The sequence below is a fragment of the Ornithorhynchus anatinus genome, chromosome 1 (assembly GCF_004115215.2).
Source record: "Ornithorhynchus anatinus isolate Pmale09 chromosome 1, mOrnAna1.pri.v4, whole genome shotgun sequence".
Classification (NCBI taxonomy): Eukaryota; Metazoa; Chordata; class Mammalia; order Monotremata; family Ornithorhynchidae; genus Ornithorhynchus; species Ornithorhynchus anatinus.
In genome coordinates, this window is record NC_041728.1 from 33,554,680 (window position 1) to 33,579,160 (window position 24,481).

The window sequence follows — 24,481 nt, forward strand, 5'->3', positions numbered from 1 at the left end:
CAGAGCAGGCATCTCAAGCCCTGGGCAGAGGCAATATGCAGCCCGCTGCTGCAAGTCTCGATCAGCTGCTCTGAACGTAGGAGGTGGCAGGTATTTATCACCTGTCCTTCCGGGCTGTTGGGGCTTCCAGTTTCCACTTGTCCAATCTCTGTCTCTCCTCTACTCCCTTCCACCCATACATTATTTGGTTGGCACAGGTAGTGAGGGACACCTTCTTCCACATTCCTTGCCTGGGGTGTCCGGCAGTTTCATTTTCCGGGAGAGTGTCCTGCCCACGCTTCTGAGTTCCCCTGTGCTAGCTAGCTCGAGCAGTCACGAGTTAGTGTTTTGACTTTGAGATGGTGGGTGTTCCGGTTCCCTTTGGATCACTTGGGTGAGTCGCTTCACCTCTCTGTGTCTCAGTTGTAAAATGGGGATTAAGACTGTGAGCCCCATGTGGAACATAGACTGTGTCAAACCTAATTAGCTTGTATCTACTCCAGCGCTTAGTACTCTGCCTAGCACATATTAAGTGCATAACAAATGCCATAAAAAATTGCAGGTAGGGGAAGCAACTAAGTCTAAAGATATGTACATAAGTGTTTAGTGGGTATGGATTCACGTGCACAGGTAACGGAGAAGAGAGGGAAAATAGGATGGAACCAACTTGTCTTCCATTCTAAATTGTGGGCAGGGATTGTGTCTACTAACTTTGTTATAATGTACTCCCAAGTGCTTAGTACAGTGCTCTGCACAGTGTAAATGCTCAATAAATGCCAGTTTGATTGATTCTCTTTCTCCACTATGTTTCCAAAATCCACCCCTTCTCCAAACAAATGACTGCCATGTTGCTTCAAGCACTTGTCACATGATAATAATAATGTTGGTATTTGTTGAGTGCTTACTATGTGCAGAGCACTGTTCTAAGCGCTGGGATAGATACAGGGTAATCAGGTTGTCCCACGTGAGGCTCACAGTCTTAATCCCCATTTTACAGATGAGGTAACTGAGGCACAGAGAAGTTAAGTGACTTGCCCCAAGTCACACAGCCGAGCCGGTATGAGACCAACTTGCCCCCTGCCTCTCTCAGCCTCCAGTCTCTCCTGGCTTCCATCTCTCCCCTTTTTACTACATTCTTCACACTGCTACCTCAATCATTGTTCTAAATGCCTTTTTGCACAAATCTTGCCACTCAGAAAGCTCCAATGGCTACCCATTTCTCTGTGTCAAAGAGAAACACCTGGCCATTGACTCTAAAGAACTCAATCAGCTCTTTAGTTCCTGCTTAGCCACTCTCTTCTCCCACTCCAATCCAGCTCACATTTTTTGTTCCCAGCTAACCTCCTTGCTGTGACTCAATCTTGTCTGTCTGGCCGCTGACCCTTTGCTCACACCCTACTGCTTTCCTCTACCTTCTTTCCTTTTCCTATCCAGCTGTCCACAGCTCTCCTTATCTCCAAAGCCCTTTTTAAATCACCTCTCCTCCAGAATGCCTAATTAATCTCTCATCATCTAGGTCTGTATCCCTCTTCTGCGCCATTTAAGTACTCACAACCCAGCACTTGTGTATCTTATCTACTCTATCTCTTCCTCTTGTCTGCAAAGTAAGCAACTGTCTCCCCCACTAGATTACAAAGCCCTGGAGGGTAGAGATATGTCTCTTAGTTTTTCATACTCTTCCAAGTGCTCTGCTCACAACAGATGTTCAATCAATGCTATTGATTGATTGATTGATTGAATGGGGGCTTCCTGGAGGAAAAGGTAGGATATTAGAAGGGCTTTGATGGTGGGGAGGGCTATGGTCTGGTTGATTTTAGGAGGAAGGGAATTTGGGGTCTGAGGAACATTGTGAAGAAGGAGTAGTGGGCAGGAGAGTTACTAATCCAAAGGTGGGCTAGCAAGGAACAAAAAGCAAAAGCTGGGGAATAACAGGGGAAGAGAGCTATATATAAAATGAGAAAGGAGCACCTTGAAGACAATATAGAGATTTGGTTTTAATGCCGAGGGAGATGGATAGCCATGGGAAATTGTCCTTACCAATGTCTTTTGTCTGTGTTGGACTCAGCTCCTCTATTTGATTGTCAGGACACCCAGGACATGGATCCTAGACTGTAAGTTTGTTGTGGACAGGAAATGTGTCTACCAACTCTGTTATACTCTACTCTCCCAAGCATTCACTAAATGTGTAGATTGACTTATTGATTGACTCCCCAGGATCTGGAATAAGATTCTACATGCAAGTGTGTGTGCATGGGGGCAAGGGGTGGCAATCAATCAACCAATCAATTAGTGGTATTTATAGACTGTTTCTTATGGGCAGACACTTACTAAGCCCTGTGGAGAGGACCAGAGAAAAGTCCCATAGAATGAACCCCATGTCTTGCCCTTTCCCAGCCTGTGGTTCAGGACCTAGAATGGAGGCTGGACCCAGGACCCAGAAGCCAGAACAACCCATTCCAGAGCTTCTGCAATGTTCCCTTGCTACACAGCCCAGGCTTAAGGTGGGAAAAGACAACACCGTTGCCTCCTGCCCCTCCCCTTTGGTTTCATTTTTGGAAAAGTAATATATATATATATATATAATTTTTGGAAAAGAAATATATATGTACACACACACATATATAAATATATATATATAGTCATCAGTTTTCTGCCTCTTAAAGTCCTTGGCAAGAAAAGCCTCTTTGTGTGAGTTGTTTTTCCCAGACTGGAGAGTGGAGAAAGTCTTGGTTTGGTGGGAGCGAAGGGACCCAAGCAGGGTAGATTGCAGCCTGCGGAAGGGCTGGTTTCACCAACCTCTTTTCCATCCTCCAATCCTGCTGCCATGCACGCCTTGCCCCAGGCCCGGTTTAGAGAGTGTTTGCATTCCTTTGCCTGGGTCCAGAGCTGAGTTTACAGAGCTGTGTTAGCAATGAGCCACTGTGGGACAGCGTGGTGGGCTCCCTGTCATCTGTGTTGCCTGCAGGGAGCCTTCCGAGCTAACTCTCGCGGTTGGGTTTCGGGGGCCGGCCTGCTGAGATTGACTCAGGCCCAGGACCCTCTTCAGAGAGGGAACCTAATGATAATAACTGGGATTTGTGAAGTGCTTACTATGTGCCAGGCCACTGTTCTAAGCGCCAGAAGGGTACAAGATAATCAGGTTGGACACAGTCCCTGTCCCACATAGGGCTCACAATCTTAATTCCTATTTTACAGATGAGGGAACTGAGGCCCAGAGAAGTTAAGTGGCTTGCCCAAGATTGCACAGCAGACAAGTGGGGAAACCGGGATTAGAACCCATGACCATCCCCTGTAGACTATAAACTCATGGGTAGGGAACATACCTACCAATTCTGTGGTATTGTACTCTCCCAAGTGCTCAGTACAGTGTTCAGCACACATTAAGCATTCAATAGATACTACTGACTGATTGATTAGAGGGCTGACAAGGAAGTTGTCAATGGTTGGAGGAGTGGCGAGGCAGGGTAGGCCCCAGACAGTTTGGAAGGCTCTCTGCTGACCAGAGAGGGACTCCAGACCCCAGGATCCTGCCCACTTAATCTCCTGCCACTGCCTCAGGAGCCAGTGGCAGCAGAAGCTAGTAGACCTGGGTTCTCTGGGATCTTCCTGAGCAGGGCAGAGCTGGTCCATGAACAAAGAAGCAGGGTTGACCCATGAGTGAAGAAGTGAGACTGGACAGTGAGCAGAGAAGCAGGGCTAATCCATGAGCAGAGAGGGCATCCTAGGAAGAAGTCAGTGACTATTTGATCAAGCCACGCTTGCTTTATTAGCAGCATTCATAAGGCACCTACTGAGTGCAGGGCACTGCATCTGGCCCCCAGGTACTTCCTGTAAAAGGAAAAGGACCAAGTCTCTGCCCTCAAGGAGCTGACAGTCTAAGCAGACACAAATTGCCCAGCACACAATCAATCAATAGTACTTACTGAGCACTTACTGTATGCACTGTACTAAGCATTTGAGAAAGTACAGTAGAACAGAGTGAGTAGACAAGGGAGTTTGCAGTGTACACAGTAGGCAAAAGTGCCAGAGCATAGATCCAAACAGTAAAAATAATTGGAGGCCATAAAATAAATAAGAAGTGGATCGCCACCGGATATGTGTGAGGGAGAGATATATTCAGATAGGTGCCTCTGTAGGTGCGGTAGACTGATGGGAGGAGAAGCTGGAGGCGAGGAGGTCAGAAAGGAGGCTGCTTCAGAAATCCAGCCAGAAAGGGAAGAGGGCTTGAACCAGAGTGGTTGGCTGTATGGGTGACAAGATGGGATGGATTTCAATCAATCAATCAATCAATGTTATTTATTGAGCACTTATTGTGTGCAGAACACTGTACTAAGCGCTTGGGAGACTACATTATCATAGAGTTGGTAGACACAATGAACTTACAGTCTAAAGAGGGAGATTGACATTGAAATAAGATACCGATTAGGGAAATGGTAGGGTATAAGGATATACGCATAGTGCTCTGTGCCTAAGGGTGGGGTGAATAGCACTTGAAGGATTTGTGAAATGGTAATCAATCATCAGTGGTATTTACTGAGTGCTTACTGTTCATTCAATAGTATTTATTGAGCGCTTACTATGTGCAGAGCACTGTACTAAGCGCTTGGGATGAACAAGTCGGCAACAGATAGAGACAGTCCCACTGTGTGCAGAGCACAGTACTGAGTATTTAAGGAAGTATAATACAACTGAATCAGTCCTTGCCTACGAGGAATTTAAAGTCTACAGAGAGGGAGGGTTGGCCGATGATGCCAAAGTTGAAAGTTTCTTGAGACTGAGAGTGTGGGAATTTGGGGAGAGGAAGAAGGAGGGTAAGTATTTTTTGAGAGCTTACTGTGTACAGAGCACTGTATTAAACACCTGAGAGAGTACAATATAACAATGTAACAGATAGAGTGAGCTTACAGTCTTGAGGGGGAGACAGAAATTAATATGAATACATAAATTACAAATATTCATTCATTCAATAGTATTTATTGAGTGCTTACTATGGGCAGAGCACTGTACTAAGCACTTGGAATGTACAATTCGACAACAGATAGACATAATCCCTGCCCAATAACGGCCTCACAGTCTAAATGAGAAAGACAGACAGCAAAGCAAAACAGAACAAAACAAAACAAGACAACATCAATATTAATAGAATCATGGAGATATAAACATCATTAACAAAATAAATAGGGTAATAATATATGCAAATAAACACAGCACTGAGGGGAAGGGAAGGGGGAAGAGCAGAGTGCGGGCGGAGAGGGGGAAAGGGCAGTGGATATGTACATAGGTGCTGTGGGGCTGGGAGGGGAGATGATGCAGAAAGGAATGGAAGAAAAGGAGAAGAGGGCTTTGTCAGGGAAAGCCCCTTGGAGGAGATGTGCCTTCAATAAGGCTTTGAAACAGGAGAGAGTCATGTGCTTCTACAGAACAAAACAAAACAAGCAGTCTAGTGCAGACATCAGCCATGCTCCATGCCCATAAGTTATGGGTGGTGGTAGGGCTGGGATGAGAGTGTCAATAATAGTGGTGGATGCTTTCAGATGGGGATGGCTTCAGCAGAGGTGGCTGGTTGGTGGAGCCTCCACTGACTGAGTCAAGTGACTCATTTTATTTAGTCCATCAATAGTGTTCAATGACTGCTTACTCTGTGCACAGCACTGTATAGGTAAGTACTTGGAAGCATTCCATAGAATAGGTAGACACAATCTCTGCCTTCAAGGAGCTTACATTCATCCAATCACATTTATTGAACACTTACTCTGGGCAGAGCACTTTACCAAGCATTTGGGAGAGTACAATACAATGATAAACAGACACATTCCCTGCCCACATGAGCTTACAGTTTAGCGGGGAAGACAGAAACTAAAATCACTATACATGAGGTTATGTACATAAATGCTGTGGGAGTTGGGGATGAGTGGAAGGGTGAATACCTAAGTTCTAAGGAAGTCCGGATCCAGGTGATGCAATGGGAAGGAAAAGAGGGTGGAGAGATGAGTGGTTAATGAGGGAAGGCTTCTTGCAAGAGATAAAAATGTGTAAGGCCGCTGAAGATAGGGAAAGTGGTGGTCTTTCAGATATGAAGGGGAAGGGAGTTTCAGGCAGGAAGGCGGATGTGAGCAAGAGTCAATGACAAGAGGGATGAGAGAAAGGGACAAAGAGTAGGTTGATATTAGCAGAGTGAAAGATGTGACCTGGGGTGTAGTGAAAGAGGAGTGAGGATAGGTAGGGGGAGAGAGCTGACCGACTCCCTTAAAACCGATGGTGAAGAGTTTCTTTTTGATGTGGAGATTGATGGGCAACCATTGGAGATTTTTGAGGAGTGGAGAGATGTGCAGCGAATGATGTTTTAGAAGAGAAATCTGGACAGCAGAGTGATGTATGAAACAGAGAGGGGTTGGGGAGGAGGCAGGGAAGTCAGTGAGGAGGCTGACACAGTAGTCAAAATAAGATCTGACAAGTGCCTGGACCAAGTGTGGAACACTTTGGAATGGGAGGAAGGAGCAGATTCTGGAGATGATGTAAGGATAGAACTGAGGAGGTAACTGACTGAATATGAGGGTTGAAAGAAAGAAACGAGTCTAATGCCAAATCTGTGGGCTTGGGAGACAAGGAGGAAAGGTAAAAGTTTAATGGACCTTCCTTCTCCTCTGGCTCTCTCTCCTCTTCCTCTTTTTCTGAGTAGGTGCAGTGCCATACGTACACTGGATACTGCTGGTGTGTCACTCCGGATGGCAAACCTATCAGTGGATCTTCGGTGCAGAACAAAACTCCTGTATGTTCAGGTACTGTGGGCCGGAGGGGCCGGTGCTTGCAAATGCAGGGGAGAAGTGGCTTTGCTCATTTCCGGTGAGCTGGTAGGAGGCTCCCAGAATGTCAGAGGATGCTGTGGGCCTTCTTTCCAAACAGACTCTTGAGGGAGGGAAGTCAGGTGAGCAAGCATTGCCATGACAACCAGAAGACCATTTTCTCTCAGCTTAAGTTCTTGGTATGCTGGTATAAGCTTCCTTTCCAGATTTGGGAGTGGGTGAGAGCGTTAGATGCAGAGGAAAGCATCCAGTGACTTCTTGACTAACCTCACTAATTTTCCCAACAAATGGTGACTGGAGGACAATGCAGACGAAAGATCTCAGGAACAGAGATTTGCCAAGTCCCCTCCCTATTGGCTGCCCTCACACCTGCTGGCTGAGGGGCAGGGGAAGAGAATGCTAATGACAGTAAGAATCTGCTTCTTTCTATTCATCCCTTCCATCCCATCTTGCCTAATGATGATAATAATAATAATAATAGTACTTGTTAAGTACCTATGTGCTAAGCACTGTTCTAAGCGCTGAGGTAGATACAAAGTAGTTAGGTTGGACACAGTCCCTGTCCCACAGAGGGCTCAGACTCTTAAACCCCATTTTACAGATGAGGTCACTGAGGCCCAGAGAAGTAAAGTGACATGCCCAATGTCACACATCAGACATGTGGCGGAGCCAGCATTAGAACCCATGACCTTCTGACTCCCAGACCCGTGCTCTATTCACTAAGCCACGCTGCTTCAGCCTCCTCATTGACCTCCCTATCTTCTGTCTCTCCCTACTCCAGTCCATACTTCACTTGGCTTCCCGGATCGGTTTTCTAAAAATCCATTCAGTCCATGTCTGCTCACTCCTCAAGAATCTCCAGTGGTTGCCCAACCATCACCACATCAAACAGACACTCTTTACCATCAGCTTTAAAACACTCAATCAGCTCACCTCCTCCTATCTTATCTCAGTGATTTCCTACTACAGTCCAGCCTCTTCTCTACTTTCCTCTAACACCAACCTACTCACTGCTCTCAACCTCGTTTATCCGTGGATGGCACCTCGCCCATGTCCTCCCTCTGGCCTGGAGCTCCCTCCCCTTTCATATATGACAGAACACCCCTCTTCCTACCTTTATATCTCCTCCACTGCCAAGCACTGGCCAAGAGGCCTTCCTCGACTAAGTCCTCATTACCCCTACTCCCTCTCCCTTCTGCATTGCCTATGCACTTGTACTCTTTAGACACTTGATATTCACCCCACCTTCACCCCACAGCACTTACATACATACCAGTAATTTATTTTACTGTCTGCCTTCCCATCTAGACTGTTAGCTCCTTGTGGGCCAGAAGCCAACTCTCTTGTCTAGTACTGTCCCAAGCATTTAGTAAGTGCTCTGCACACAGTAAGCACTCAATCAATCAGATGTATTTATTGAAAGTTTACTGTATGCCGAATCCTGAACTAAGCTCAGTGAGTGTCATTCATTGATTGATTAATTTCTCCCCTTGAGGAATCAGGGTCAGAAGTGCTGGGGCTGAATCAGTAGGAAAAGTTTGTGGCAAATGGCACACAAACCCCCTCTTGGTGTGGTTAGGATCCACCAACTCCTCACTCTTCAGCCAGATCTCTATTCTCTCGCTGGCATGGCAGGGTACAAGAGGAGCTCAGAGGTAGCCAGATCAACTTTGCTTTCAAAAGTTTGGGACAAGCTCCAGCTGTAGCCACTGATACTTGGGCTTTCTACGATTTGGAAAGCTATGCCTTTCTACCTCCAGAAACTCAATCATTTGATCCTCCGGTAACCAACACTCCGAAAACTCCAGCTCATTTGTTGAGCACTTCAGAAATCTGGAAGAGGAGTTGGCTTTTCTCAGAGCTTTAGTTCATTGTTCATTTTCCTAGTGTCACTTCTGCGTAAAACAAGGTCTACGTGGAAAGGGAATTGAGCACCTGTACAAAAAAACCCAAAACACTTCTCCAAAGAGTGAGAAGAAAATTAGTTTCTGGGAAGTTTGGGAAGAAAAGAGGAATAGCTAGTCCTCTTTGGCAGGGGAGTTTTTACGAGGGAGCTGAAAGGGTTCATTCTTTAAAAAAGCAAGAAGATGGATGGCTACCTCATGTGTTCCCCCACCCCCTCTCCCATCTCCAGCCTTGAACAAATCACAGTAAAGACAGGTGGGGAACAGCGGAATGTGGAGGGAGATGCTAGAATACTGACTCTTGCTCTATCTCTTGATAGGACCAGTTGTGAAGTATCCTTTTCCCGAAGCTCCTCAAAGTTTGGGGCTGAGGGGCTGATGTTTCTGTTGCAGATACTCAAGGATTTGGGGAGCAAACAGGATTTTGTCCTTTTTTCTTTATGGTATTTGTTAGGCATTTTCTATATGCCAAACACTGTCCCTTCTGGGGCCGATACAAATGAATCAGGTTGGACACAGTTTACGTTCCACATGGGGTTCACAACCTTAATCCCTATTTTACAGATGAGGGAACTGAGGCGCAGAGAAGGGAAGTGACTTGTCCAGGGTCACACAGCAGGCAAGGGGAAGAGCAGGAACTAGAACCCAGGTCCTTCTGACTCCCAAGCCCATGCTCTAACGACTAGGCCATACTGCTTCTCTTCTTTGTTTGGTAACTAACCTTTCAGGGCTCTCATGAAGGGTACTTCAGAGGCACTTGGTAAAGTCACCCAGGCCTCTGGTCCCGTAACGGACAAGTCCCTGAATGGAAAAGTATATCCAAGTCTAATTTCTGTTGATATTAAAATAATAACTAATAATAATGACAATGACAATAATCATTCTAGGATTTGATAAGAGCTTACTACATGCCAAGTACCGAACTAAGCAATGGGATAGATACACGGTAATCAGGCCCCACGTGGGGCTTACAATTTACATAGGAGGGACAACAGGGATTGAATCCCCATTTTGTGGATGAAAGGATTGAGGCACAGAGAAGTGAAGTGACTTGTTCAAGGTCACATACCAGGTAAGTGGCAGAGCCAGGATTAGAACCAGGTCCTCTGATTCATAGGCCCAAGATCTTTCCCCTAGGCCACACTGTTTCAATATCTGTATTGAATGTTGATGGGATATTGCCCACTTCCTGTTCTAGGTGGCAGGAGATGTAACTCATTACATCAGGGTCAAGGGAGGGTGGGGTGTCTGCGTGGTGCGTGTGTGTGTTTTTCATATGCTTGCACCATACTGTATAGTGTAATCTTCATTGTGCCCCTACCCACCACTGAAGGTCACGTCTATGAAAGACCTCAACACATGTTGTCTTCTGATCTTTTTTCTTTCTGGTTCTTTCCCCATCAAAGGCTCAGTCACTGACAAGCCCTCCGGGCAAGGAAATTCGGGAAGGAAAGGTGAGTCCAGTTTGTGCTTCTTCTGTGGGTTCTTATCCCCAGCCACTCTAATTTGGGAGACACCCATAACCAAGATAAACAGAGTTGTCATCCACTGGGGTATTTACCAAGAGAACTCCTTTGGTCCTGATACCCTGGAGATTGAAAGAGACACCACCACCTCACATGGAGCCATCTTGCTGGTTGAGTTGGTTATCAATGTCCGCCATTCAAGCCAGTCAGAATCCAGCTCATTATGGACACAGCAGTAGATCAGCCCCCTGGAGAGTTGAAGAGGAAGGGGAACATGGGGAAGAAGTAACAGATAGGGGCTTGAGGAAGGAAGAACTCTGAGCTTCCTCCCTCCCTCCTGTCAGGGCCCTGTTACACTCAGCAGAGGCTGGCTTCCTTCCAAAGGTGGGGGGTAGCATTTTCATGGAACTGAAGGAGGCTTGCAAGGGTCAGAGATCATCATGTTCGTCAGAGAAGCCCAAGCAAGAAGGGCAGGGCCATGGGATCCATTCATCTTTAGTATCTCTTCCCTGGGTTCACCGGCTTGGTTCTCCTTCAATCAGTCTATCAATCAATGGTATTTATTGAGTGCTTACTATGTGCGGAGCATGATACTAAGTGCTTGGGAGAGTACAATGCAACAGAATCCAGCTCACTGTGGGCACAGCACTGTACCAGTCCCCTGGAGAGTTGAAGAGGAAGGGGGAGACAGGGAAGAAGTAACAGAGAGGGCCTGAGGAAGGGCTCTGAGCTACCTCCCTCCCTCCCTCCCTCACTCCTGTCAGAAGCCCCGTTACCCTCAGCAGAGGCCCATAATGTTCCCTGCCCATAAATAGCTTACAATCTTGAAGGTCTAGAGGATACCCTTCAGTGTCTCTTCCTCGGTCTGTTTACCACATTTGCCTCGGGTTTTCTCCCTTGGGTGGCCATTAGCATTGTAAGCACTGAATAGGTGTGACCAGAAACAGGGCCAGCCTTTATGGTGTGACAGGATGGGGTGGGGGGAGGGGGAGGGAAGCTCAGGGCGGGAAGACTTCTGGGGTGGTGTGAATTACCATTTTGATGGGCCTGTGTGAATTACCATTTTGCTAGCCCTTTCACCAATGAGAATGAGCAGAACCAGAGAAAAAAACACACTGCAAAGGGGCAGATTTTGGGGGCCTGGGGTCAGCCATGTAGTTTGGGGACTGGCGAGGCCTAAGTGGCAAAGGCAGCCCCATAGCCATGAGAAATGGGAGGATTGATTCCCTTTCAATCTACATGGGAGAAGTAAAAGGCCTTCCAAGTGTGTTCTAAGAAACTCTTTTTGATGGACAGTGTCTCTTACGAGGAGCATGATTCCAGGCGGGTAGTTCCTGGTCCGATTGTCCACGCAGGAGGTTCCGGGGCTTTCCATGGGTCACCCAAGCTGCGGCAGGAGAATAAAGGACCGCCTCTGTTCTCCCAAGCTGGCAGTGCCATGGGCTCAAGCTGCTGCGAGGTGATGGCAGGAAACGAGCACAATCTTCTCCCCTCCTTGGCCCACGCTAATAGACGCGTCCACCATGTCTGGGGAGCTGCTGCTGGCCCCATTGATTCGACAGACCAGCTGAGGTAGAGAATCCCCATGCCAGGAAGATGATGCCCCTGATGAAGAACAGGGGCCAGAGGAGAGCCCAAGGAGACGCTCTCCATCTGATGATGTCTCTGTTGCAGCTTCTTTTTCTGGTTTCCTCCGGAGGACGGCTGTGTTCTGTGTGTTGTGTTCTTGAGGGCAGTGGAGAGGATATCACCCAGAAATAACCCTGGGCCATCCCTAAGGAGAACTTAAATTGTAGTGCGAACCTACAGGTGGGAGAGGGAATACATCCTGCCCAGAACCCACTGTTCATTCAATAGTATTTACTGAGCGCTTACTATGTGCAGAACACTGTGCTAAGCGCTTGGAATGTACAAATTGGCAACAGACCACAGAAGTAGCATGGCCTAGTGGAAACAGCATGGTCCTCGGTGACAGAGGACCCGAGTTCTACTCCCGGCTCTGCCACTTCCATGACCTCAGTCCCGTTACTTACCCTCTCTTACCCTAGTTGCAAAATGAAGATGTCCTGACCTCCCTCTCCCTTAGACTGTGAGTCCCATTTGGTACAAGGATACCATCTCACCTGATTTTATTATGATTATTTTATTAGTTAAGCACTGACTATGTATCAAGCACTGTTCTAAGTGCTATGTAGATACAAATTAATCAGATTGGACAGTCTCTGTCCCACCTGGGGCTCACAAGTCTAAGTGGGATGGAAAACAGTCATTGAATTTCTATTTTAAGATGAGGACACTGAGTCACAGAGAAGTGAATTGACTTACCCCAGGTCACACAGCAGACAAGTGGCAGAGCTGGAATTAGACCTAGGCCCTCTGACTCCCAGACCCGTGCTTCTTCCCCTAGGCCATGCTAATCCTGATATCTACTCAGTGCTCAGCACAGAGTGTTTAAATGCTATTGTTATCATCATCATTATTATTATTGTAAACTAGTTCTTCTTCTAGCTGCCCTGGAATGGAAGACTTTCCGGAAGGCAAAAGGTGGGGAAGGGGCAAAGCCCTTGTCAGCTGCATCCCCAGAGCGAGTCTCTGCCCCATTTGTCTCACTGCACCTCAAGCATCAGGCCTTCCTGAGGCCCTAGGGACCCTCTGGCATGCCCCAGCCCCTCCTAGCAGACAGCCACCTGCAGAGGACATGGTGGTAAGGGACATGATCAGAGGCCGGACTGGGCCAGCACTGGCCCCTCCCTCCTCCTCTTCCTTCTTTTCCTCCCTCCACCCCCTTCCCTGTGCTCCCCTCCCCACAGCCAGGATGGGGCTGCCCATTCTCTGTGTCTGGGGGGAATGAAAGGGCATATTGTGAGGTGGAGCCTGGTGCCCAGCCAGAAACCTGTTTTCTACAGGGGAGAAGGGGAGAGCGCAGAGTTCTGGGTTGGAGGGGGAGGGGGACAGGGAGGGAGGCCCAGAGAGATAGTACATAGGGAGTCGAGGCTGGTGTTCCCCTGGCAGCAGATTGGTCTGTACACTAGCCTGAGGAAGAGGAGGAGGAGGGGGAGACCCAGGCTCACAGGTGCGGGGCTGGGGGCCAGGGGTGGGGGAAGGGCAGGGATTGTTGCTCTATCCAAGGGCCTACAAAGGAGGGGAGGAGGGTCAAAACTTCAGATTGTTTATTTAATCCTCGGGAATGGCTTTCTCCCCTCCCTTCTGTGTGCATGTGTTTAATAGACTCCTTTATGGGGCACACGTGCGGTCATTAACACGTGCAGCTGGACTGCTCAGGCCATATGGTTCAGTGTCAAATAACCATTGATCTGGGCTGATGACCTCCCCTTTTGCTCTCCCCTCCCACTCCGTCTCCCCTTTGGCCCTGTCCCTTGAAGATGTAAGGGAGGGTGTGTGTGTGCGCACATATGTGTGTCTGAATGTGTGTATTTTATACATGCTTCAGAGGGAAACTGAGGGCGGGAAAGAGTGAGCGAGAGTAGATACTGAATCTGCCATTTCATTCTTCCATTTCAGTACTCTCCCAGGTCCATTTGTCACATGAGGCTCACAATCTTAATCCCTATTTTCAGGTGAGGTAACTGAGGCATAGAGAAGTTAAGTGACTTGCCCAAGGTCACTCAGCAGACAAGTGGAGGAGCAGAGATTAGAAGCGTGGCTTAGTGGAAAGGACCCAGGTTTAGGAGTCAGAGGTCAAGGATTCTAATCCTGGCTCTGCCACTTGTCAGCTGTGTGACTTTGGGCAAGTCACTTAACTTCTCTGTGCCTCAGTTACCTCATCTGTGAAATGGGGATGAATACTGGGAGCCCTACATCGGACAACCCGATTACCTTGTATCTACCCCAGTGCTTAGAACAGTGCTTGGCACATAATAAGCATTTAACAAATACCATCGTCATCATCATCAACCCAGGTCCTTCTGACTCCCAGGGCCGTGCTCTCTCCACTAGGCCACAATTCTTCTCAATTAATTACAAAAAAGTGGTAGAAAGCAGAAATTTGGTATTGTTGAACAGGAGCAAATGATTTCTTTGGCAACCTGCTTCTGAGATCTTTTTCTTTGTCCCAAATTTTTCAGCCCTTTCCGCTCCCCGGGTGCCAGCAGTCTGGTAGATCTCTCCCAAAAAATGCTTTGCCCTTTTCTACCTGTTACCTTCCAGAAAGCATTCCACTCTACAGGGGCAGCTGGGAGAGGAACCTATCTGGATAAGATGATGATAATAATAATAATAATAATAATAATCTTTGTTAAATGCTCCCTATATGCCCAGCACTGTAGTAAACAGTGGGGAAGATACAAGATAATCTGGACGAACACAGTTCCTGTCCCACATGGGGCTCACAGTCCAAGGAGGATGGAGAACAGGTATTAAATATTTATGTAAGAGGAAACTGAAGCAAGGAGAAGCCCAGTGACTTATCCAAAGTCACACAGCAGGCAAGTGGCAGAGCAGGGATTAGGACCCAGGTCCTCTGATTCCCAGGCCAGCTTCTTTCCACCTGGCTAAACTGCTTTCTCTGGCTGTCAGATGAAGGAAATTGCATAAAGCAGAGGAAACATTTGACACTGGTAGCTTTCTGTGTTCCCACTACCTTATCTTGCTTTAGAAATGCTGTGAAACAAACAGAAATCCTTGAAGTGAGACTCTATTAAGCCCTGGTGACCAAAATCAGACGCTCTTCATTTTTTAGAACTTTGCTCTGACTGGTGGATGGGCTTTGTGGGTTTCATGCCAACTCTGAGACTTCATCCTGCCCTTTGCCCTGAAGATGGCACTCAGTCTCGAGGGATGTAACCTTCTCTCAGGGGGAGGCCACACAATCATTGTCGGCAGGATAATAATTTCATAAAAGCAATAGTGTATATCCAGCACTCACTATGTGCCAAGCACTGTGCTAAGTGCAGAGGCTGAGGAACCAATTGAGACCAATTTGCTTTGCATTGTAAGCAGATGGGCTTTCGAACAGGAGCTCTCAGGTCCTTTTGTGTGTACTGGGGAGAGAACTTTATTGTCTGGGGTTTTTTCTCCTTTCTCCCAGCTGCCCCAAGCCTCCCATCCCACTGCTCGATCAGCTCAGCCTCATCCAACCCTTCCCTGTCCCCCAATCTCTGCATCCCCACCCACACACAGCCTGTGGAACCCCTGCTTTATCATGGGCAAGCTCCTCTTCCTCCTCACTCTGTTCCTGACGCAGTCCCTGCCCTCTTCCTCCTCTCTCCCATTTGTACTCTCACTGCTTCGTTCAGTGATCTGCACACAGTAAGCACTCAATTAATATGATTGATTGATTGAGTGAGTGAGCCCAGGACTAGTAGGGCCCGAGAAACAGATTAGTTTGCTTATCTACCGTTTGCCTCTTCCAGAGCAAAACCAACTAATAATAATAATTATGCTGTTGTCTAAGCACTTACTAAGTGTCAAGCACTGTGCTAAGGCCTGGAGTAGATGCAACCTGATGAGACAGTCCCTGTCCCCTGTGGGGCTCACGGTCTCAAGCCCCATTTTACAGATGATGTCACTGAGGCACAGAGAAGTTAAGTGACTTGCCCAAGGTCACATAAGCAGGCAAGTGGTAGAGCCAAGATTAGAACCCATGACCCTCTGGCTCCCAGGCCAGAGTCTATCCATTATGCCATTCCTTAAGTCCCAATTCTACAAATGAGGAAACTGAGGCACAGAGAAGTTAAGTGACCTGCTTAAAGTCACAGAGCAGAGAAGAGTCTTACCCGAACTCTGACTGTGAGGACAGGGACTGTGTCCAACCTGATTTACTTGTATCCACCCCAGCGCTTAGTACATTAACTGGCATGAAGCATTTAAAAAATACCATAAATACTATTATTATTATTTCCACCTGTGATAGCTCCCGGTGGGTCCAGTTCTGATCTGCTGGCATTCAGTCTTGCTGCCTTCTTGAGAGGAGATGTAAATTCATTAGGGGCAGGGAATGTGTCTGAGCAGATTTGTTTTTACGGTATTTGTTAAGTGCTTACTATGAGCCAGGCACTGTACCAAGCTAATACTGTACTGAGCTAATTCTGTTGTATTGTATTCTCCTAAGGACTCAGTACAGTGCTCTGCACACAGTAAGCACTCGATAAATGCCACTGATTGATTGAGATCTTGGGCCTCTAGTCTCATTTCAGTCTCTCTTCTGTCTGTACATTCAATCAGACATTCAATAGTATCTCTTGAGGACTTTCAGTCTGCAGAGCACAGTACTGAGCACTTGGGAGAGTATGATAGAGTTGGTAATAGTAACTGTGGCATTTGTTAAGTGCTTACTATGTGCCAAGAACTGTACAGAGCTCTAGGGTAGATACAATATAAACAGATGCCAAATGAGACTCACAGTCTAAGTAGGGGGGAGAACAAGTATTGGAACCCCACTGTGCCGACAATGGAATTGAGGCACAGAGAAATCAGGTGATTTCCCCAAGGTCACACATCAGGTAAGTGGCAGAGTGGGGATTAAAACCTAGGTTCTCTGACTCCCGGGCCCATGCTCTTTCCACTAGGACACACTGCTCCTAGACAGCTAGACAACATCTCTGACCTCAGGGAGCTTACAATTAATCAGGGGAGACGGACATTAAAATAAATTACAGATAGTATAGAAATATGTAAATAAGTGCCGTGATGGTAGGGAGAGTGCCTAAGGACTTAGAAGGTAGACTGCAAGCTCACTGTGGTCAGGGAGTGTTTCTGTTTATTGTGACATTATACTCTCCTAAGAGCTTAGCACAGTACTTTGCACACAGTAAGTGCTCAATAAATGATGATTGAATGAATGACTCAAGTGTTCGGGGGTTGCCGAGGGATGGAGATTAGGGTGGGAAAATGATGAATGGGTCAAGGAAGGCTTCCTAAAGGATATATGAATTTTGTAAGGGTTTTGAGATGGAGACAGTAGTGGTCTGCCGGATATGAAGCCAGGGGGAAGATAAACCAGGATATAATTAAGATGCAGCATGGCCTAGTGGAAAGAGCACTGGCTTGGGAGTCAGAGAACCTGGGTTCTAATCCAGACTCTGTCGCTTGTCTGCAGTGTAACCTTGAGCAAATCATTTCACTTTTTCCATGCCTCAGTTTCCTCATCTGTAAAATGGGGACTAAGCCTGAGAGCCCTTTGAGGGACAGGAACTGTGTTCAACCCCATTAGCTTGTATCTACCCCAGTGCTTAGTAAGAGAAGCAGCATGGCTTAGTGGAAAGAGCACGGGCTTGGGAGTCAGAGGTTGTGAGTTCTAATCACACTCCGCCACTCATCTGTTGGGTGGTCATGGGCAAGCCACTCAAGTTCTCTGTGCCTCAGTTATCTCATCTGTAAAATGGGGATTGAGATTGAGAGACCCACATGGGACAACCTGATTACCTTGTATCTAACCCCAGCACTTAGAACAGTGCTTGGCATATAGTAAGAGCTTAGCAAATACCATAATCATTATTATTATTACAGTTCCTGGCAAATAGTAGTGCATAATAAATATTATTAAAAAAACACAGGGTTTCTTTTTCTTATAAGAACAGACATCTTTCCTGTAGGGCCTTTGGCTCAGATCCAGTGAGGTTTGTCTGAGTGTAAAGCCAGCTGCCCTCTGCTTGAGATAGTGGTCTTGGCCCTGGGATTGACTTTCCTGATGATTTCCAACTCAAGTTAGGGGAACTGAAGCACCATTTTGCCTTTCTGTGTTGTATGTTTGTTTTATGGTATTTGTTGAGCACTCACTATCTGTCAAACAGTGTTCTAAGTTCTAGGGTCGGTACAAGTTACTTAGGATGGATATAGTCCTTGTCCCACATGGGTCTCACGATCCAAATAGGAGAGAAACCACACAATCCCCATTTTATAGTTGAGGAAACTGAGGCCCAGAGAAGCTAAGAGTCTCGTCCAAGGTCACAGAGCAGAAAAGTGGCAGAGCCGGCAACCGAACCCTAGTCCTTCTGAGTCCCAGGCCCATACTCTGTCCACTATAACGAGCTCTCTTATTGTGGTTTACTGATGAGTTGGGTTTGGGAGAGGCCAGCAGTTTTTAGGGACCTGTTTTCCAGTCCCCTTCTCCACCCGAGGCGAGCAAGTTACTCCTGGATAGGAGGGCAAGGCCTTCCGGCGGGGGTTGCAACCAGTACCCGCTGCCTCTTTGGAGACCAGATGACCAGCATCCAGCTCCACCTACTTGTGGGGCAGGTTCTAGAGGGCAGTTATGAGGTACTTCACAATCAGTAGGTCTTGAGCCTGAATTGTTTTCCGTTAGCGGTGATGGTCTGCACTGAGCCATCCTCACTCCCTCGCCCAGTCCCCTGGAAGTCAATGGTCGGCTTGTAGAATTGTCCATGAAAGAACAGGGGCAGCCAGTGGCCAGGGAACAACATCTCTGTGCCTACCTTCCCTGCCCCAGGCCCTGCTGGACCCTTGTCCACTGTGGCACTGCTGTCGAGTGAGGGACTCACCTCTACTAGACCAATCACTGGAGTCTTTAAACTTTTTGGTGTGCCCAGTGTGGCCAGGGCTGTGGGACCAGCACTAGCCTTTTCAACCATAGACTCATACAAAGTATCAACTTCATATTAAGGAAGGGGAAACTGAGGTAGCCAGCATCAGTCCGACCTCTCCCAGACAAAAAAGTAAGTCTGAGGGAGAAGAGAGGTGCCAAGAAAACACATTTAACTGGGCTTTTTTAACTGGCAAAATCTTATATTTTTACCAAAGAAAATCAATAAGGGGATGGACACTTGTGTCCTTAAAGGACCCCAGGAGAAGATGGAAGCAGTGTGAAGAGAGTCTAGGATCTTCCAAATCCCAGAAAGAGGATATAGATGTTTCCTTCTTTCCCTCTTGCTCCAAGGCTGAGATCTCAGAGACCCCCAAGAGAAGCAAGAGACACTATTAATACAGAGAGTTATGCTGGCCCCTTTGACACATTTGCTTTTGAAGAACCTGGAAAAGAAAGCTCTTTGTGTGCATTCAGAATACACTCATTGTACACACAAACAATTAACTCTTCAATCGACTTGCCAGCCCCTTGAAAGTACGGCCCCACAGCTCCAGACCTCTCGGTCCCCATTCAACCCCATGAGCACACCGATGTTTTTTGGGTTTTTGTTTTTTTTTTGGTTTTGGTTTTGTTTCGTTTTTGTTTCTTGTTCTGAAAAGTCTTTCCCAAGAACAGAGCGGATCAACATTGTCTTCCGGCCGGCATTCATCTTCACCCGCCGGCAAACGTCAATCAGGAATCAAAAAGCCAAACAGAAGAGGCTTTGAATGGTGCCATTGGGGGTCAAAGTGACTTCCAGCTGGTCCGGGCTTGGGGCGGGGGCTTTCTCTTTGGGTAAAGAATTGTGCTGTCACACAGACCCGCCATTTAGAAGGGCTCTCAAAGTCCTTGGAGGGGCTGGGCTTTTTCCTCTGAGTGCACCTGCAAGCTGGGGGAGGGGGTTAATGGTCCCGAGTTGGAGCACTCAAAAGAGTAGCCACATGCATCCTTATAAAGCATCATTAGCCGCGCTTCTTGGTTGGGGCAGTTTCTATGTCTAGGGAATCGAGCAAGAAACCAAAAGGCCCTGCAGAGTATTTGGGGGCAGAGTTATTTCTCTGTGATTTCATTTTTCCTCAGACGACATTACCGACCTCTCATCCCAACTCTGCCACTTGTCAGCTGTGTGACTGTGGGCAAGTCACTTAACTTCTCTGTGCCTCAGTTACCTCATCTGTAAAATGGGGATTAACTGTGAGCCTCACGTTGGACAACCTGATCACCCTGTATCTTCCCCAGTGCTTAGAGCAGTGCTCTGCACATAGTAAGCGCTTAACAAATACCAACATTATTATTAGTATTATATCCTCACCCCATTTGCCCTCCCCTCTGCGTTGCCTGAGCACATTTTTTTTAATGGCATTTGTTAAGCACTTACTATGTGTCAGGTATTGTACTAAGTGCTGGGGTAGATACAAGCTAATCAGGTTGGACAGAGTCCCCGTCCCATGTGGGGATCACAATCTTAATTCCCATTTTTCAAATGAGGTAACTGAGGCACATAGAAGTTAAGGGAGTTGACAAGGTCGCATAGTTGACGAGTGGTGGAACCAGGATTAGAACTCAGGTCCTTCAGTGTCCCAGGCCCTTGCTCTACCCATTAGACCACATTGATTGGGTCTGAGGTCTTTGTGCACTTGATCCTTAAGCACTCCATCCTCAGCCCCAAAGTACTTAAGTCCATATTTTCATACTCAGCCCTATCTGTAATTTCTTTTAAAATCTGTCTCCCCAGCTAGAGTGTAAGCTCCTTGATGGTAGGGATTGTGCCTGCCAACTAAATTGTATTGTATTCTGCTCATGGAGTAAGTACTCAATAAATACTATTAAGGACAAATGGATTGGTCCAGCCAGGGCAGCTAATTGTACATTTGGACTGAATGGAAAGAGGTGAAATTAGGGTCAGAGGATGGAATCCTGTAAAGTCAATCAGTCAATTGCATTTATTGAGTGTTGACTGTGTGCAAAGCACTGTACTGAGCATTTGGGAGAATACAATATAACAGACACATTCCCTGCCCATATTTAATATTGTGCTTATTCCGTAGTAATAATATAATGGTGTCTAGTAAGCACTTACTATGTGCCAAGCAGTGTGCAAAGCCCTGGAGTAGTTATCATGCAGTCAGTTACCTGTCAGTGACTTCCAGGTCAGAGCCTGGCTTGCCATCTCAGCTTAAGCTGATCAGGAACCCTGGATGTTTGACTTTTAGGGTATTGTGGCCGGCCCACAGGCTACTGCAATCCAGATCCTATGCGTCTGGGATGGCCATGCCCATCAAAGGGAGAGGTCAATCGATCAATCAATGGTATTTATTGAGCACTTCCTGGGTGCAAAGCACTGTACTAAGCACTTGGGAAATACAATACCACAGAATTGGTGGACACGTTCCTTGCCCTGAACGAGCTTACAAGAAGAGAGGTCAGCTAGACATATGTCCAGTTAGATGATGTGATGCCACTTCCTGTGCCCCCATCTTGGGGCCCCTGAGACCTGCGCAGAGACATTTGGACAGAGAGCCTCAGGGGGTGCAAAGTCCCGTTCGGTGGCAGGTGAGCAGGGTGTTAGGAGATATCACCGGCCTGGCCTCGGTCTGGCAGGGTTCTAGGGATGCCATCCCCCTGCTAATGGTGGATTTGGCTTCCCTCCCTTTACCTGCACTGGCTATTGGAGAGTAAATGGGCGTCAGTGGAAGGAAACAAAAGATACCCCTGCCCCAGGCCTGGAAATAAGTCAGGAGGGAGGTCATGTTTATAGAGCTGGACCGTCAGTCGAGCCCCCTCCTGACCCCCACTGGGGCCAGAGCAGCCATGCTGGAGCTCGGAAAGTAGTTTCTCTGATTGTTGGGGAACAGGAGATTGAGATGAGAGATGCATTCCCCTCCTCCCATTCCTCCTCTCCTCATCCATCTCATCTTCCTCCTCTTCCATCTCCTCCTCATCCTCTGGGTGAAATACCAGGGCCTGGAAATGCCCATGGGTCAAGATCCCCCAGCTGGTGGCAGACTGCGGGCATCTCACCGGCTGACTGCCTTGGACAACGTGGCTGTGTTTGGAAGTGAAAGAATCAACGTGTTTTTCTGTCTGGTTTTCGCTAAGCATATTGAGGTGGAGAAGGGGTGGCCCTGAAAGGAGCAGGTCTTGGTTTCAGCTATGCTGGGAGCATGGATGGTCCAAGGTGCCCTTTCATACCTGTCCTGGCAAGTGGAGCCACATGCTGGTTCTTGTCAGAAAGTCAGTCAGTCATATTTATTGAGTGCTTACTGTGTGCAGAGCACTCTACTAAGCACTTGGGAGAGGATAATACAACAAAAACCCTGCACATTCCCTGCATACAATGAGCTTACAATCTAGAGGACTGCCCTGCTGGGCACATGGTGGAATGTCATCCAAAGTGGAACAGGGCAGATCTGGCCCAGCAGCGGGACCCTGTGAGTCCTGGCCTCCATCAACGGGCGGAGTAGAACATGAAGCTGCGGCCCCAGAACCACTCCTGCAGCTTCAACCTGGTTCCTGCAGAGGTGGGGAAAAGCAACGTGGCCTAGCGTAAAGAGGCCGGCCCTCGGCCTCAGAAGAGCTGGGTTCTAATCCCGTCTCTACCTCTTGCCAGCTTGGGTCACCTTGGACCTGTCACTTCACTCCTCTGTGCCTCCTCTTCCTCAAATGTAAAATGGGGATTTGTTACTTGTTCTCCTTCTCCCCCTTAAGTCTATGAACCCCTTGATGGTCAGGGACCGAGTCTGATCTGATCAAACTGTGTCTTTTCTGCATTTACAGTGCTTGGCACACAATAATAATAATAATGATAATTATGGAACTAGTTAAGTGCTTATTATGTGCCAAGCACTGTTCTAAGCTCTGGGATAGATACAAATTATGCAGGCAGGACACAGTCCCCTGTCCCACACGAGACTCTCATTCTTAATCCCCAATGTAGAGATGAGGCAACTGAGGCCCAGAGAAGTTAAGTGACTTGCCCGAGGTCACACAGCAGACAAGTGGCAGAGCCAGGATTAGAACCTATATCCATCTGACTCCCAGGTCCTTACTCTATTTGCTAAGTCATGCTACTTCTCCTTAGTAAGTGCTTAACAAATACCACAATAATCATAATAACATTATTATTATTATTAGCATGTCTGTTAAGTGCTCACTATGTAATAAAACATTATTATAATAATAATTACTATTAGATGTGGTCTGCCAGCATTCTGGGGGCAAAGGAGTTAAGGGTCTCTTCCCTCTCCTCCAGGGACCTGCAGAGCGCTTCCAGGTAAAAGCACTACAACTGCCAATTTACCCACAGCTCTATTATCTCAGTCCCATGGCAGGTCCTCATGGCTAAAATTCCCTGGATGGACGGGGAAGCCAGGAAGGAGCAAGATTTCCTGCCTGGAGTTGCTCCTCCCGCCACTACCCCTGGGCCTCAAGTTTGATCCTCCGGGCGGCTAACTTTAACCTTCACGAGGTTGACCTTTAAGGAACATTCCCCAGGGAGAGTCAACCCCCTCTGACCCTAGGGCTAGGGGGGCTAGGCCTTAGAGTGGGGAGGGAGTTCTCACCACTTCAGATTTCCTATTCCGTTTGGCCCAGTGAGGATCTTTGAGAGCAGTGAGGCCTCTAATCTCCTCTTGAGAGAGTAAGCAAGCCACCGCTGTATTTGTTTTGCAGTTGGTCTCTCCCTCTCTCCTGTGTCTCTCCTATGTCTCTCTCCCTTTCCTATGCCTGTCTATCCCTCTCCCCGTGTCTCTCCCTCCCCCCTGTGCCTGTCTCGTCTCCTCGTTCTGGACTTGGCCGGGCCTTGTGCAAACCCCAACCATTCAACAGTGCTGGAGAGTAGATAGTATTTACCTCAATAATGGTAGTCTCTTTTCGTTTCTTTTTAACCCTCAATTCAGAGGACGGATCTAAGCCAACGCCCACAATGGAGACACAGCCAGTGTTTGACGGAGATGGTGAGTTTTCCTCCTTCCTCTCCCTCCCTCCCACTCTCCTTCCCCCTCCTCCTTCCCACTTCCTGCAAGGGAAGTAGGGCAAGGGATTTCCTCAGGTGTTGTTTTATAATTTTTTTTCATTCATTTATTCATTCAATTGTATTTATTGAGTACTTAGTGCAGAACACTGTACTAAGCGCTTGGAAACCATAATTGGGCAACAGATAGAGACAATCCCTACCTGACAATGGGCTCACAGTCTAGAAGCGGGGAGACAGACAACAAAACAAAACAAGTATACAGGCATTAATAGCATCCAAATAAATAAATAGAATTATAGATATATGCACATCATTAATAAAATAAATAGAATAATAAATATATACCTATATACACAAGTGCTGTGGGGGTGAAGGGGGGAGAGCAGAGGGAGGGAGTAGGGGCGATGGGGAGGGGAGGAGGAGCAAAGGAAAAGGGGGGCTCACTCTGGGAAGGCCTCCTGGAGGAGGTGAGCTGTCAGTAGGGTTTTGAAGGGGGGAAGAGAGCTAGTTTGGCAGACGTGAGGAGGGAGGGCATCCTAGGCCAGAGGTAGGACATGGGCAATGACAGGACAGGCAAGAATGAGGCACAGTGAAGAGGTTAGCGACAGAGAAGCGGAGTATACCAGCTGGGCTGTAGAAGGAGAGCAGGGAGGTGAGGTAAGAGAGGGCAAGGTGATGGAGAGCTTTGAAACCAATAGTGAGGAGTTTTTCCCAGTTTAAAAATGGAAATGCCTCAAGGAGCCTTAGAAAGAGCTCTCGGCTTTCCCGAGTGCATTTCTAATAGCTTAGCTCATCCTCCCTTTCCCCCAGAA

General features: G+C 47.4%; 1 protein-coding gene across 3 annotated transcripts in view; it reads left to right on the forward strand.

The window, feature by feature from the left end:
* Window positions 1-24,481, forward strand: part of SMOC1 (SPARC related modular calcium binding 1) — a 150,025-nt gene that overhangs the window by 81,936 nt on the left and 43,608 nt on the right. For 2 of the 3 annotated variants that reach the window (XM_029067929.2, XM_029067935.2), the window contains exons 4-6: window positions 6,659-6,758; window positions 10,093-10,140; window positions 23,560-23,649. In XM_029067929.2, coding sequence (XP_028923762.1) covers window positions 6,659-6,758; window positions 10,093-10,140; window positions 23,560-23,649 — 238 coding nt within the window. The remainder of the gene's footprint in view (window positions 1-6,658; window positions 6,759-10,092; window positions 10,141-23,559; window positions 23,650-24,481) is intronic. The other variant, XM_029067942.2, reaches the window with a different exon arrangement.